Source organism: Elephas maximus, chromosome 13, assembly GCF_024166365.1.
Source record: "Elephas maximus indicus isolate mEleMax1 chromosome 13, mEleMax1 primary haplotype, whole genome shotgun sequence".
Taxonomy (NCBI): domain Eukaryota; kingdom Metazoa; phylum Chordata; class Mammalia; order Proboscidea; family Elephantidae; genus Elephas; species Elephas maximus.
The window spans coordinates 42,827,535-42,842,370 of NC_064831.1; the positions used below are offsets into that span (position 1 = coordinate 42,827,535).

General features: G+C 37.2%; 1 protein-coding gene across 19 annotated transcripts in view; it reads left to right on the forward strand.

The window, feature by feature from the left end:
* INPP4B (inositol polyphosphate-4-phosphatase type II B) overlaps positions 1–14,836 on the forward strand; it is a 976,853-nt gene that overhangs the window by 819,561 nt on the left and 142,456 nt on the right. For all 19 annotated transcript variants that reach the window (XM_049905358.1, XM_049905352.1, XM_049905340.1 and 16 more), the window contains 2 exons: positions 1,605–1,782; positions 13,516–13,719. In XM_049905358.1, coding sequence (XP_049761315.1) covers positions 1,605–1,782; positions 13,516–13,719 — 382 coding nt within the window. The remainder of the gene's footprint in view (positions 1–1,604; positions 1,783–13,515; positions 13,720–14,836) is intronic.

The window sequence follows — 14,836 nt, forward strand, 5'->3', positions numbered from 1 at the left end:
TTTTTGCATTGAAAATGTATAGTTGATAATTAAGATAGTAATAATTATAACTCCCTACTTCTGAAATGTAAGAGTCTATAATTCAACTAAGAGATTGGGAGAAAAATCCTTTTAAGAGTGTCCCAGACTAGAGATGTGTTTCTTAGCCTTTATAAATCCATACCTCTCACTGACTGACAAGCCAAGGTCATTTTTTTTAATCATTTTGCAAAAAATAATAAGAATATTCAATATACTGTTGCAAAGGAACATTGTACCTCTGAAGATTCTGATACTTTCCCTCAAAGTCATCAGGGTAAAAGGAGAGAGTGTGCTTCCTAGATGTTATTTTTTTTTAATGTTTTTAATTTTTCTAAATTAGAAATGGAGTTATAAGAATTTAATAATGTTACAGGCAAATGCAGAAAAAAAAGATTTCATAAATGCTGAACATAGGTTGCAAGTTATTGTAAAAAATGCTTCAACAGTTAAGTGTAAAAGAACGCGAGTGTTCTGTGAATGCACCATCATTCACTTCCCTCTGTCTTTCCTAAATTAAATTGGCCAAAGGCTCCCTGGAATCTCTACCCCCGTAACATGTTTGACCAGTTCCTAGATGATGACCATAAAAGCCAGTAGTTCATCAATTAATAATTTTAGATTTCTTTACAAGTTAGACAGGAAATCATAAGCAAAAAAAAAAAAAAAGGCGTGGTGATAAAATAGCATAATGGGATTTTTGTGCTATAAATGTCCTTTTTCTATCCAGTAAAATTCTTCATATGCCCATTTGGCATTGATTTATTTTCTTCCCACTTCCTGGCTATAAAAATCCCTTTCTCCCAGAGTATCATGGGGGGAAATAAGCTATGGTATTTATTGAATGATTGCTCTGTGGTAAGCCCTATTTTTCAGTACTTCACATGAATGATCTCTAATCTGACTCGTGTAATTGTTGGGTAATTATTCCTGCTTTCCTGATGAGGAAGCTGAAGGCTCCTCAAGGTCACCCAGCTAGTAAATGTCAGAGCCAGGATTTATATTCAGATTGGTCTGAATATAAACCTTCATGCTAAGTTTATTAGTAATTAATAATAATTTGTTTTGAATACTAGTACATGCCATATATAATCATAAAGGAGCTTCCTAGTGTTTGAGGAAAGACTGAATTCCTGTCACATTTTTAAACAATGACTTGGCCAAGTTACTTAAAAACCCTTAAAAGAAAAAAAACCATTGCCATCAAGTCAATTCAGACTCACAGTGACCCTATAGACCCTATAGGACAGAGTAGAACTGCCCCATAGAGTTTCCAAGGAGCACCGGTGGATTCAAACTGCCGACCTTTGGATTAGCAGCTGTTGCCCTTAACCACGACTCCACCAGGGTTTCCTAAAAACCCTTAAACCCAACCCACTGCTGTCGAGTCAATTCCTGAGTGTGTGGTAAATTTCCTTAGTGCGTGGTAAATTTCTTTAGTGCGTGGTAAATTTCTCTTATCACAGTCATCTCTTCAATAGGAAGTAATGATATTTGGAGTTCTGTTTATCATTTACCATCTAGTATTAAGGGCTGCAAATTCTTTCTCGTCTTTTGTGTAACCTGCCTTTATCTTGTTGTTGCAGTACTGGATACCAGTTTATTTACTACTCACCTGAAAACACAGCCAAAGCAAAAGAAGTTCTCAGCAACATCAATCAACTACAACCTCTTATAGCAGCCCATGCGGACCTACTGCTTAATTCTGCAAGCCAGCATTCTGCAGACAGCTTGAAGAATTCTCTAAAGATGCTTTCAGAAAAAGTAAGATCCAAATCATGGCTACAGTGGGGGAAATGAAATAGTCAAATCCCTCCTGGTGCTGCCTTCTACATGCATTGCCTTTCATAGCACCTGGAAACATAAAATAGGCTAGGTAAAAAGTCAGCTTCAAAGTATTGCCACAGGATCAAGATGAATTGGCCTCATTTCCCTTTCAAATCTTACTAAGAGTTATTATTATTATCATTATTTTCTGTTAAGAAACGAAACCTGTTAGTGGTTGGGATCTATTTTCTCTTTTCCTTGACATATTTTGTTTTCTTTGGGCTATGGCCTTATTAATGAATTAAATTAGATTTTGAAATTTACTTTATTTTCCTCTGGTGATCACCTAATTTTTATGCATATGAAGCTATACACTTAAAGAGCAATGTCACTTCATTTGCAAGTAGAACTTTGATGTGGATTCTTGTCAGTGGCATGGGGCGATTTCTCTCTCTTGGTTTGTTTTCTACAACATCATCTGCTTTGTAACACCAAAGCCAAACTAAACCTATTGCCATCGAGTCAATTCTGAATTATAGATTCCCTATGGGACAGAGTAGAACTGCCCCCACAGGGTTTCCAAGGAGCAGCTGGGGGATTTGAACTTCTGACCTTTTGGTTAGCAGCCAAGCTCTTAACCACTGCTGCACCAGGGTTTCATCTACTAGGTGACAAACCAAGAAACCAAACCCATTGCCGTCAAGTTGATTCCAACTCATAGCGACCCTACAGGACAGAGTACAACTGCTCCTTAGAGTTTCCAAGGAGCACCTGGTGGATTTGAACTGCCGATCTTTTGGTTAGCAGCTGTAGCTCTTAACCACTGTGCCACCAGGGTTTCCATCTACTAGATGAAGGTCCCCAAAATTCTAAAAGTATTAGTTATTGAAACATAGTGGGACCTAAGCCTTAGTTTTTCCAGTGGGGACTTGCACTTGTATCTGCAGAGAGCGAAGATAGCCTGCATGAGGTAGCACTTTGTGGAGACTCAATACCAACCTTCATAACTAATTAGGGCAACTGTACGGTACAGAGAGAAACACGAAAGAAAAAGCACAACTTGATTTTAAGTGTAAAACCAGGTATCCTGGAGCCCAGTCGTAATGTGCTCACCCTTCACGTCTGCATCCAATGTACATGCCCTTAAAGGAACTGTTCAAAGGTAATCCTTATGGAGTCTAATTCTAAAATAAGATACCAGTGTAGTTCTTCATCTCCATGAAGAACAAATCCACAGAAACCTGAATGGTATGTATGTCTATATTTTGGATTCAGATATGTTAGTCTGTAAGAATAATACTTTACATTTACTTAACATTTTAATTTAAAACACACTTTCCATATATTGTTCTCAAGGGAGAAAATGAATATCTATTCTTATTAAATATTAGCTAGTATCTACTCAGAAAGGCCATGTAAATTGTCTAATAAAAAATGAAAAATCAAAATCCAAGACTTCCAGTTCAAAATAGGACATTTTTCCCTGCCAGAAAACCAGTGCCTCCATCAGGAAAAAACAGGAAAAAATTGACCCAAATGTTACGAGCACTTATCTGTGTCAGATATTGTGCTAGAGACTTCATGTCTTCTGTTATTTCATTTAATCTTCAACCCAGGTCTGGTTGAGTCTGCGGTGTAAGATTTTTCTGGTATCCTTTATGTAATAATGTAATTTATGTTTTGACCTCTCTTTATTTTCTCGCTCTCTCTCCTTTCTTTCTTGTTAAACAAATTCCTCAGAAACACTTGGCTATTTTAGTAGTCAATAAATAAGTCTTTATGGCTAGGGAAAAAGAACAAAACAAGAAGAGATAGTTGCCTGCAGTAAAATAATTTCTTTTCTTTTTTTTTTTGGCTAGTTTCTCTTTTGGATTCACAGATGAGAGGAGTTTTTCTAAATCCACTTAAGCAGAAAATTTTAGCAAATAGCACATTACTGCAGTGATTACAGAGCAGTATTTATATTCTTCCTGTTCGTTGGGCAAGGATTTGTCATTTCATACATCATTTATAACTTGCTGCAGCGATTTGGGGGAGGAAGGTGTTTCTCCTTCTTGAGTTCAGCATTGATACAACTTTTTTCCCTATGTTTTTCTACTGAGTAAACGAGCTTTGTCTACTAAAATAAATCTGTCAACCCTTAAAACTAGGAGGATCCTTTTTAAAGTTAAGCTTGCAAGTCATACATTCTTTGAAGATTTCTTGCCTGGAAGTGCTACAGAGTTTTGCATAGACTGTGATGACTGTTAGTAGAGAAAGAGTTTTCCTGGCATCTTAAAATTTTAATATATTTTAATATTAGCAGGATTTAAGTTTAACAAGTTTTGTTTTTAAGTTTCAAGGGTCTTACACCCTGTGGATTAGAGAATAAAAATCCTTTCTTCATTGAGAGTTCCCTTTTTTGGTTTGTTTGTTTTAATTGAATTTGAACTAGTATGTTTGGAAAATAAGTAATTGTTTTCTTAGGAACTCATTTGCACAGCATATGGAGTCCCGGGGTAGTGCGAACAGTTAACGTGCTCGGCTGCTAACCAAAAGGTTCAAGTCCACCCAGAGGCAACTGGGAAGAAAAGCCTGGTGATCTGCTCCCAAAAATCAGCCATTAAAAACCCTGTGGAGCACAGTTCTACTCTGACACACATGGGGTTACCATGAGTCCAAATCAACTCAATAGCAACTGGTTTAGGAATTGTCTGTATTTATACTCATCTGGGAATCCTGAAGCGTTTGAGCAGCTGAACATGGGAGAGTTCACTGAAGTACAACAGATAGTCTGGGGAAGTCTGGGAGTAGCCTATAGGTAGGGTGGAGGAAAGCATTCAGGTACTTTGTGATGAGATGACATCTCTCATCTCATGTCAGGCAATACATCTGGAAATGATAGTACTAGAAGCAAATAACAGTTCAATATCGACTCAGAGTCTGGGGCAACAAAGAAACCCAGCTTGCTAATGAGGTATATTCAGGGAGTTTCAGAGCAGGCAATATTTGTAGATCCCAAAGGCAATCCATATTTTCTTTAATACTACTGAGAACCAAGCCACAAGACTAAGGCTTCACAGTAAGATTCTGTCCCTCTAATTGTTTATTGGTGGAAAAAGCAAACAAAGAAAGCAATTTATAAACAGTAAAAACATTTACTAAGTTTATATGATTTGCTAGACACTGTGCCTGACACTACCGGCAAAAAAAATGGAATGAGACACAGGCCTTTTCTTTCAAAGAAACTCACAGTCTTGATGATGATAGTCGTGATGATAATGATGATGACAATAATAGCTAGTACTCATCAGAGGCATAATAACTGTTAGGTACTGTTATAATGTCTTTTATTTTTCACAATTCTATGAGTGTGGTAATTCCAATCACCAGTAATTATCAATGCATCCTGATTGCATGTTTGAGCAATTTCGGACTGCAGAAGTTGGTTAAGATCTTCAATTTCTTCATCTTTGGCTTTAGTGGTTGGTGCATAAATTTGAATAATAGTCATATTAACTGGTCTTCTTTGCAGGCATATGAATATTATTCTATCACTGACAGTGTTGTACTTCAGGATAGATCTTAAATGGTTCTTTTTGAGGATGAATGCAATACCATTCCTCTTCAAGTTGTCATGCCTAGCATCATAGACCATATAATTGTCCGTCTTAAAATGGCAAATACCAGCTCATTAATGCCTAGGATATCGATGTTTATGCGTTCCATTTCATTTTTTACAATTTCCAATTTTCATCAATCTGTACATCATACATTCCATGTTCCAATTATTAATGGATGTTTGCAGCTGTTTCTTCTCATTTTGAGTCATGTCACATCAGCAAATGAAGGTCCTAAAAGCTTGACTCCATCCACATCATTAAGGTCAACTCTACTTTGAGAATGTAACTTTTCCCCAGTTGTCTTTTAAATACCTTCCAACCTGAGGGGCTCATCTCTGGCACTGTATCAGACAATGTTCTGTTGCTATTCAGGATGCAATGATAATTACTGGTGGTTGGAATGCCAAAGTTGGAAACAAAGAAGAAAAGTCTGTAGTTGGAAAATATGGCCTCAGTGATAGAAACAATGCCGGAGGTCACATGATAGAATTTTGCAAGACCAAGGACTTCTTCATTCCAAATACCTTTTCTCAACAACATAAACAGTGACTATACATGTGGACCTTGCCAGATGGAATACACAAATCAAATCGACTACATCTGTGAAAAGAGATAATGGAAATGCTCAGCCTCATCAGTCAGAACAAAGCCAGGGAATGACTGCAGAACAGACTATCAGTTGCTCATACGCAAGTTCAAATTGAAGCTAAAGAAAATTAGAACAAGTTCATGAGAGCCAAAGTGGGACCTTGAGTATATCACACCTGAATTTAGAGACCATCTTGAGAATAGATTTGATGCATTAAACACTGATGACTGAAGACCAGGCGAGTTGTGGAATGACATCAAGGGCATCATACATGAAGAAAGCAAGAAATTATTTAAAAAAAGACAGGAAAGAAAAAAAAGACCAAATTGGATATCAGAAGAGACTCTGAAACTTGCTCTTGAATGTTGGTCTAGTAGCTAAAGCAAATGGAAGAAATGATGAAGTAAAAGAGCTAAACAGAAGATTTCAAAGAAATTCAAAAGGGAAGAATACCCTGGCATTCCTCAAGTGGAAAGAACTGAAAAAAAAATTCAAGCCTCGAGTTGCAATATTGAAGGATTCTATGGGGAAAATATTAAATGACACAGGAAGCATCAAAAGAAAATGAAAGAAATACACAGAATCACTATGCGGAAAAGAATTGGTTGATATTCAACCATGTCAGGAGGTAGCATATGATCAGGAACCAATGGTACTGAAGGAAGAACTTCAAGCTGAAATGAAGACATGGGTGAAAAACAAGGCTCCTGGGATTGATGGAATTCCAGCTGAAATGGATGCAGCATTGAAAGTTTTCAATCATCTATGCCAAGAAATCTGGAAGACTGCTGTCTGGCTCAACTGACTGAAAGAGATCTATATTTATGCCTATATTTAAAAAAAAAAAAAAAAGAAAGGTGATCCAACTAAATGTGGAAATTATCTAACAATATCACACACAAGCAAAATTTTGCTAAAGATCATTCAAAAGTGACTGCAGCAGTACATCAAAAAGGAACTGCCAGAAATTCAAGCCAGATTCACGAGAGGACATGGAACAGCGGATATCACTGCTGGTATCAGATGGATCCTGGCTAAAAGCAGAGAATACCAGAAAGATGTTTACCTGTGTTTCATTGACTATGCAAAGGCATTTGACTGTGTGGATCCTAATAAATTATGGATAACTTTGTGAGAAGTGGGAATTCCAGAACACTTAATTGTGCTCATGAGGAACCTTACATAGATAAGGAGGAAGTAGTTCAAACAGAAAAAGGGGATATTGCGTGGTTTAAAGTCAGAAAAGATATGTGTCAGGGTTATATCCTTTCACCATGCTTATTCCATCTGTATGCTGAGCAAATAATTCAAGAAGCTGTACTCTATGAAGAAGAACAGGGCATCCGAATAGAAGGAAGACTCATTAACAACTTGCATTATACAAATGACACAACCTTGCTTGCTGAAAGTGGAGAGGACTTGAAGCACTTACTGAAGAATCTCAGAAACCACATCCTTCACTGTGGATTACATCTCAACATAAAGAAAACAAAAATTTTCACAACTAGACTAATAACATCATGATAAATGGAGAAAAGATTGAAATTGTAAAGAATTTCATTTTACTTGGATCTACAATCAACACCCATGGAAGCAGCAGTTAAGAAATCAAATGACATTACATTGCAGGCAAATCTGCTGCTAAAGACCTCTTTAAAATGTTAAAAAGCAAAGATGTCTCCTTGAAGACTAAGGTGTGCCTGACCCAAGCCATGGTGTTTTCAATCACCTCATATGCATGTGAAGCTGGACAATGAATAAGGAAGACTGAAGAAGAATTGATGCCTCTGAATAATGGTGTTGGCAAAGAATGTTGAATTTACCTTGGACTGCCAAATGAACCAAAAAATCTGTCTTGGAAGAAGTACAGCCAGAATGCTCCTTAGAAGCAACAATGACGAGACTACGTTTCACATACTTTGGACATATCATCAGGAGAAATCATTCTCTGGAAAAGGATATCGTGCTTGGTAGAGGGTCAACAAAAAATGGAAATATCCTCAATGAGATGGATTGACACAGTGGCTACAACAACGGGCTCAAGCATAACAACAGTTGTGAGGATGGCACAGAACCAGACAGTGTTTCGTTCTGGTTGTATATAGGGTTGCTATGAGTTGGAACCAACTTGATGGCACCTAAGAACAAAAACAATGACATCTATCTATCTGTCTGTCTGTCTGTCTATCTATCTATCTATCATCTATCTATCTATCATCTATCTATCTATCATCTATCTATCATTATCTATCTATCTATCATCTATCTATCTATCTATCTATCTATCTATCTATCTATCTATCTATCTATCTATCTATCTATCTATCTATCATCTATCTATCTAATCTATCATCTATCTCTCTCTCTGTCTACCTATCTACCTATCATCTGTCTATATTGTTTTTGTTGTTTGCCGCTGAGTCAGTTGCCACTTATCACAACCCCGTGTGTGCAGATTAGAACTGTTCTGTGTAATTTTTAAGGCTGTGGCCACCTTTTGGAAGCATATCTCCAGCCTGTCTTCCGAGATGCCTCTGTGTAGACTCAAATCACCAACCTTTCAGCTAGTAGTTGAGTACTTCAACATTTGTGCTACCCAGGGATTTCTATATCTGTGAGCTGTAAGAGTCATATATATGTGTGTGTGTGTGTATATATATATGTATGACAATCCAACTCAGTTATAAGACAGTCTAACTAAAAATGGGCAAGCAAATTGAACAGAAATTTCACCAAAGAAGATATATTGATGGCAAATAAGCACATGCAAAGATGCTCAACATCATTTGTCATGAAGGAAATATAAGGGTAAAGTACAATAAGATAGCAGCAACCATCACCTAGAATGGCTAAAACGCTGAGCATATGAAGAGTTTGAGGAGCATATGGTGTAAATGGAACTCTCATGTATTACCAGTGAATACAAAATTGTACGCCATTTTGGAAAACAGTCTATCGGTGTCTCATAAAGTTAAACAAACACCACGTGATCTAGCCATCTCATTCCCAGTTATTTACCCAAGAGAAAACTTGTTCTGTAGGCCTTGAGAGTGTTGTCGAGTGAGGAAGGTTGGGAGGCCTGCCTTTTGAAGATTATCCTCATAGCAATAGATTAGCTGAGTTAGGACAGTGGATTTAAAAAAAAAAAAAAAAATCACTGGGCATCGCAGCTACCTTGGGGAGCTTGCTAAAAAAACAAAGTCTAATTTCATAGCTCTAGGAAGGGACTTGGGAGTCTACATTTGATGTTAGAGGTTTCAGATCACATCCTGAAATAAAAAAATGTTAGCTTAAGAAAAGTAAACCAACGAGAAAGGAATCAATGAAAGTACATGAAAAACGTGTAAAGGATCTTAACTGAGATCTAACTGGAATGTAAAGTAAGACTCAATCTTTAAAACTGAAAAACTATAACCAGCAGAACCAAAACCAGTTGCCATGGATTCGATTCCTACTCATGGTAATCCCACATATGTCAAAGTATAATTGTGGTCTATGGGGTTTTCAAGGGTTGATTTTTTGGAAGTAGGTCACTAGGCCTTTCTTTTGAGGTTTCGGATTCAAACCTCCAACCACTGGGTTAGCAGCTGAGTTCATTAACCATTTGCAGCACCCAGGGATTCCAACTGGATGACTGATCCAGCAGAGAGATATTACTAAAGATGGCCTGGAGGCTAAATAATAACACTATCACTCATATAGAAAAGCCACAAAAAAGAACACATTCGTTAAAGAACTTGATGAGTTCAGTCTGGGATTTCTGAAATTGAAAGACTTTCAGGTGGAGACAGTTGACAGTGAGGGTTCAGGAAGTGATTAGAGAGATGGACTTTATAGCTTCCTGCATATAAAGGTAATAGTCGAAGATATGGGGGAATGGGTTATATCACCAATGGAAAAAATACCTTTGGAAAAAAAGGTTTAAGGAACCTTGGGTCTACCTACCGTATTCTGGGTGAGCAGGGGATAATGAGTCAAAAAGAAACTGAAAAGGGCAATCAAGATGGAGAATCATAACTATAGAGTGAACTATGCAGTTCACAGAGAACTTCCATAATAGTTTCACAGGTAGGCATTGTAATTTTGTACAGACTGAGAAAGGGTGGCTAAATGATTTAACTGAAGTCAAGCGGATAATTTATTTGAGCTGCCCAAACATCAGGTAACTCTCCTGGTTGTGAGTCCGATGTTATTCCCTTTAGAGAATGCTGGACACACAAGTATGCATTAAAGACAGATTATAGCACTCTTGCCTTATAAAATAATTAAAACATATCAAATTTTAAAATAAAAAGAATTATTTCTGGATAAATTCATAACTAATAAAATAGTAATCACTTGTCTATGCTATTGGCTACTTCTGTTTTGCAGGATGGATTACACATTACCTTGAATTTTTTCAGTGAGAATAAGGAAGTTCTCAATAGAGTGGGACTTGCCTTAATTTGTTGAAATCTGTCGTGAAAAATTGATTTCAAGTGAACATATCCTAACTACTACTCTGCAGTTAATATTCAGGAAACTAGGACTTTCTCCTCAGCCATCCTCAGGAGGAGTAATTTTTAGTAGTTTTATACTTGCAGATAATTTTGCATGTTGCTTTGAAGAATAGTCGTATGAGAACATGAATTGGAAAAATGTCAGTAAGGCTAGAAAACATTTCATCTTTAAGATAGTGTTTCTCACTCTTTTTTATATTAAATAAATGAACTAGAGTTTATCCTTTATATATTAAAAAAAAAAAAAAAAAAGAACCTGTTGCTGTAAAGTTGATTCCAACTCACCGCGACCCTATAAGACAGGTTAGAGCTGCCCCATAGAATTTCCAAGGAATAGCTGGTGGATTTGAACTAAAAATTGTTTTTCCTTCTTTCATTTAATGTAGTGACAGCTAAGTTAGAAGAGGAAAAAGGTTTTCAGAACAGTCAACAGACAACTTGGAAACATGGTCACATCTTTCCCATGGCTTTAACTTCCCTGATATCACCTAAGTTGTGACAACTGCATTGGGATTGAGTAACTACATTAATCTCCTCAAGCTGATTTATTTTGACTATAAAACTTGCAAGGCTTACATTGGACTACATTTACTAAGTAGTGCTGGTCAACAAAATTAATATATATAAATATGTATTTTTCCAGATCACATGCTATTGCTATAGAATATTTAGCTAGTTTCTAACAAAATGCTACTCTGTGCACAGGATCCTGGTGATCCAGAGAGCTTCCAAGGAAATCAGACAAATTTGTCAGTATAGACACAAAGTAAATGCTCAGCTACCATAGCGTTTTTTAAAGAATCTGTGCGTTGTATTCAGCTACCCAAAGAAAATGCTGGGTTGTGAAAGTGCAAGAATTGACTGCATTATCTCCCTTGCTTTGGGTGGTAAATCAATCCAAATGAATTTGAATAAGCGAAGTGGACTCTCTGTGTGTGAGTGCTATGGCAGGAAAGTGATGACAATCACCCATCCTGTGGACGATTTCATTGGATGTGAATAGATATTCAGCTTCTTAGTAATTATATGAATATTGTGAAGGCTGGAGCTGTAGTAGCAAGAATTCAAAGAGAGCAAGCTGTTTTGCTCTAAAAATAAATCAAAAGAGTTTGTTGCACTCTCAATAGAAAAATAGTTTTGCTAAGCTGAACAGAAGTAAATTTACATTTTTAATATTTAAATTCATTGACGTACACAGCCACACGATATGAAAATTATGCAAATAATCTTTCCCAATTTTGCTATAAATACATTTGCTGTGTTAGTACTGTCTAGCCAACTTTTTCATCAACATTTTTTATATCTTCCATTCTCATTTAAAACTTTATTGTGAACATTAATGAACACTATTTGTTCTTTCTAGTGGTAACTGCCTTTTTATTTTGGTTTCCTAATTTATTACTATTTTCCAACCTTTTATACTTGTACATTGTTTCTTCCATATTTCTTTTTTTCTTACTTTCACAATGAGTTCATTATAACTAATAAATGAACAGTGTTTAAAGCAACCAATAAAATTTATCAGTGAAGATGGTTATACTGACAATTGTGGGCATAATTAGTTATGAGAACTGGTAAATGTTCAGAAGGCTTAGGGAACTGGAGTTAGAGAAGAAGGGGACAAAGAACAGAAACATCTAGGTTGATGGTGGGGAGTGGTATGCAATAATGGGTACAGGTCCTCATTATAAGTTAGAAAACTTGAGATCTGTTCCATTTTTGCTGCAAGCAGCAGTGTGCCCTTGGGCAGGCCAACACACTTCTTTCTCAGTTTCCTTATCTAATTAATGAAGAGGTTGAACTTTAAGGTCCCTTCCAGTTCTAGAATATCACAATCTGTTGCAAAGAAGTAACTATGCAGATGTGACATAGTATAATTAAGCACTTGGGTTGCATGTGGTTGCACTGGTTTTCTTTAATTGCCTCACAGCAGAGAAATTGAGAGATAGCTTAGTAACTACTAGCTGAACATGGCAACGTTGACTACATATTGAGAGTGCACCAATGAATATTTACCTTGAGTTACAGCAATGGTGAAGTCAATATTATACCTAGGCTGTCTCCTTATATGGTGATGATATCAATTATTATTCAAAATAACCAAATGAGTTAAAGGACCCCTTCTTAACAGATTGCAAAGTATGAATATATTAACAATATGGTCAGTGCTTAAGTTACTTTTTTGTACTCTTTGAACAGATTGTTAGGCCACATGGACGTTAAATGTACTATAATACAGAAAATCAATTACTGCACCCTCCAGTATATTACAGGGTGAAGCTATTAAAGGCTTCATCAGGAAATTGCAAAGTACAGCTGTAAAGTTCTTTATTGTTGGGAAGTCATTACTCCAGTACTTACTAGATATTTACCACCAGCCTGTACAATCTACCATGCCAAGTTTCACGGTAAGCTCCTTAACACTGAGCATTGGCGAATGTTAATGTGAAACGATTTGGTGGCGGAGACAGTTAAGGGGGTGATAAGAAGGAATAGACATCAAATGTTTTCACACAGGAACCTTCCTGTGTCATCTCTACAGTTGAGATCTGTCCATGATGCAAAAAAAAAAAAAAAAAAGCCTCCTGCCTCTATTTTTTAAAAAGATACTTTTGTTGCTTTAGCCTTTAAATCTGTTTTTACAGTTGTGCTAACTGACCACATTTTCTTTTAAGGTGTGTTTGGTGTACCTGAAAGGCAGAGCAGGTAGATGCTGTTCAAATGATTATCCCCGGTGAAATTCAACTCCAAAGACAGGGTTTTGAGCTAAAAGAGAGGGGGGTGAGGGGATAGATGGCGTTTATGGTGTAGATAGAACCCCAGCATTAGCTTTCAAACAGGAGGATTCAAGGGCATGGCGGCATCCCAGAACTGAACTCTTTCCGTTGATTGGTAGGAATCACTTTCTCTCTCTCTTCTGCCTGCACCTCTTTTACCATCTATACCACTAAAGTGCCAACAGATCTCCATTTAGCCTTTTCATCACTCTATGCTGAGATGTGTACCATGGTGTTTCTGATCCTTGTCAATTTCTCTCCAGACAGAGCTTTTTGTACATGCCTTCAAGGATCAGCTGGTCAGGAGCGCACTTTTGGCACTCTACACTGCCAGGCCAGGTGGTGTCCTTAAGAAACCACCCTCTCCTAAGGGCAGCACCGGCGAGAGCACTCCCCAGGACCAACCCCCACCTATGAGAAGGCAGGACTCCATACCACATCATTCAGACTACGATGAGGAAGAGTGGGTAAGTCTCTTTAGATGTCTCACACCTCACCTGCCGGCCAGTGTTCTGCACTGTGAGGTAGAGCAAGAATGCTAAGAAATCTCTGCTTTTTATCAAAACGTAATCTGGAAAAATCATAAGACAGATTGAGAATAAATAGATCATATTTTTCCTTAGGGGCAAATTATAATTGGAAGTTGTATTCCCAATCACGATCTTGATATCAAATAAATCATATGTCTAACCAACAATATGTCACTAAAGCAAAGACACCAAAGTTGCAATGTTCCATAATACTATTGCTTATTTATTACCAAGGTAATATAAACCATTAAAAAAAATTAGGAAGAAAAAACATCTTCAATAATAACACTACTTGGATAGAAGCACTATTTTTATTATTGCATATTCCATTCCAATATTTTAGTTGTGGGCATACTTTTTTTTATTACCATTTAAATGATTTGAGTCAAAGAGATCTCTTAACTCCTGCTTATGCATGGTTCTACTCTGTCCTATAGTGTCGCTATGAGTTGGAATCGACTCGACGGCACTGGGTTACTGGGATGATTAAGTTAAGATGCTATTGCAGGTACTCAAAAATTGACAGAAACGTCGGAAAAAAATACCAAGTAAAGTAATAATCGAAAGCAAAAGCAAACACAGTTAGAGAAACTCTAACTGGCTTGAGGTCCTATTTGGTCAGCTCTGACTCATTGCAACCTTATGTACCACAGGGCAAAATGTTACCTGGTCCTGAGTTATCCTCATAACTGCAAGCATGTTTGACCCCATCGTTGCAACTATTATACTCTTCATCTTACTGAGGGTTTCCCATGCGTTTCCTGGCCCTGTACTTCACCAATCACAATGTCCTCTTCTAGTGATTGATCTCTCCTATTGATGTGTCCAAAGCAAGTGAGATTTGTTGTGATCTATAAGATTTTCATTGACTGATTTTCAGAAGTAGATCTCCAGGTGTTTCTTCCTAGTTCATCCTAGTCTGGAAACTCTGTTGCAGCCTGTCCACCATGGGTAACCCTGCTAGTATCTGAAATACCAGTGGCGTAGCTTCCAGCATCACAGAAACACGCAAGCCACCCCAGCATAGCAAACTGACAGATGGGTGATGAATAGG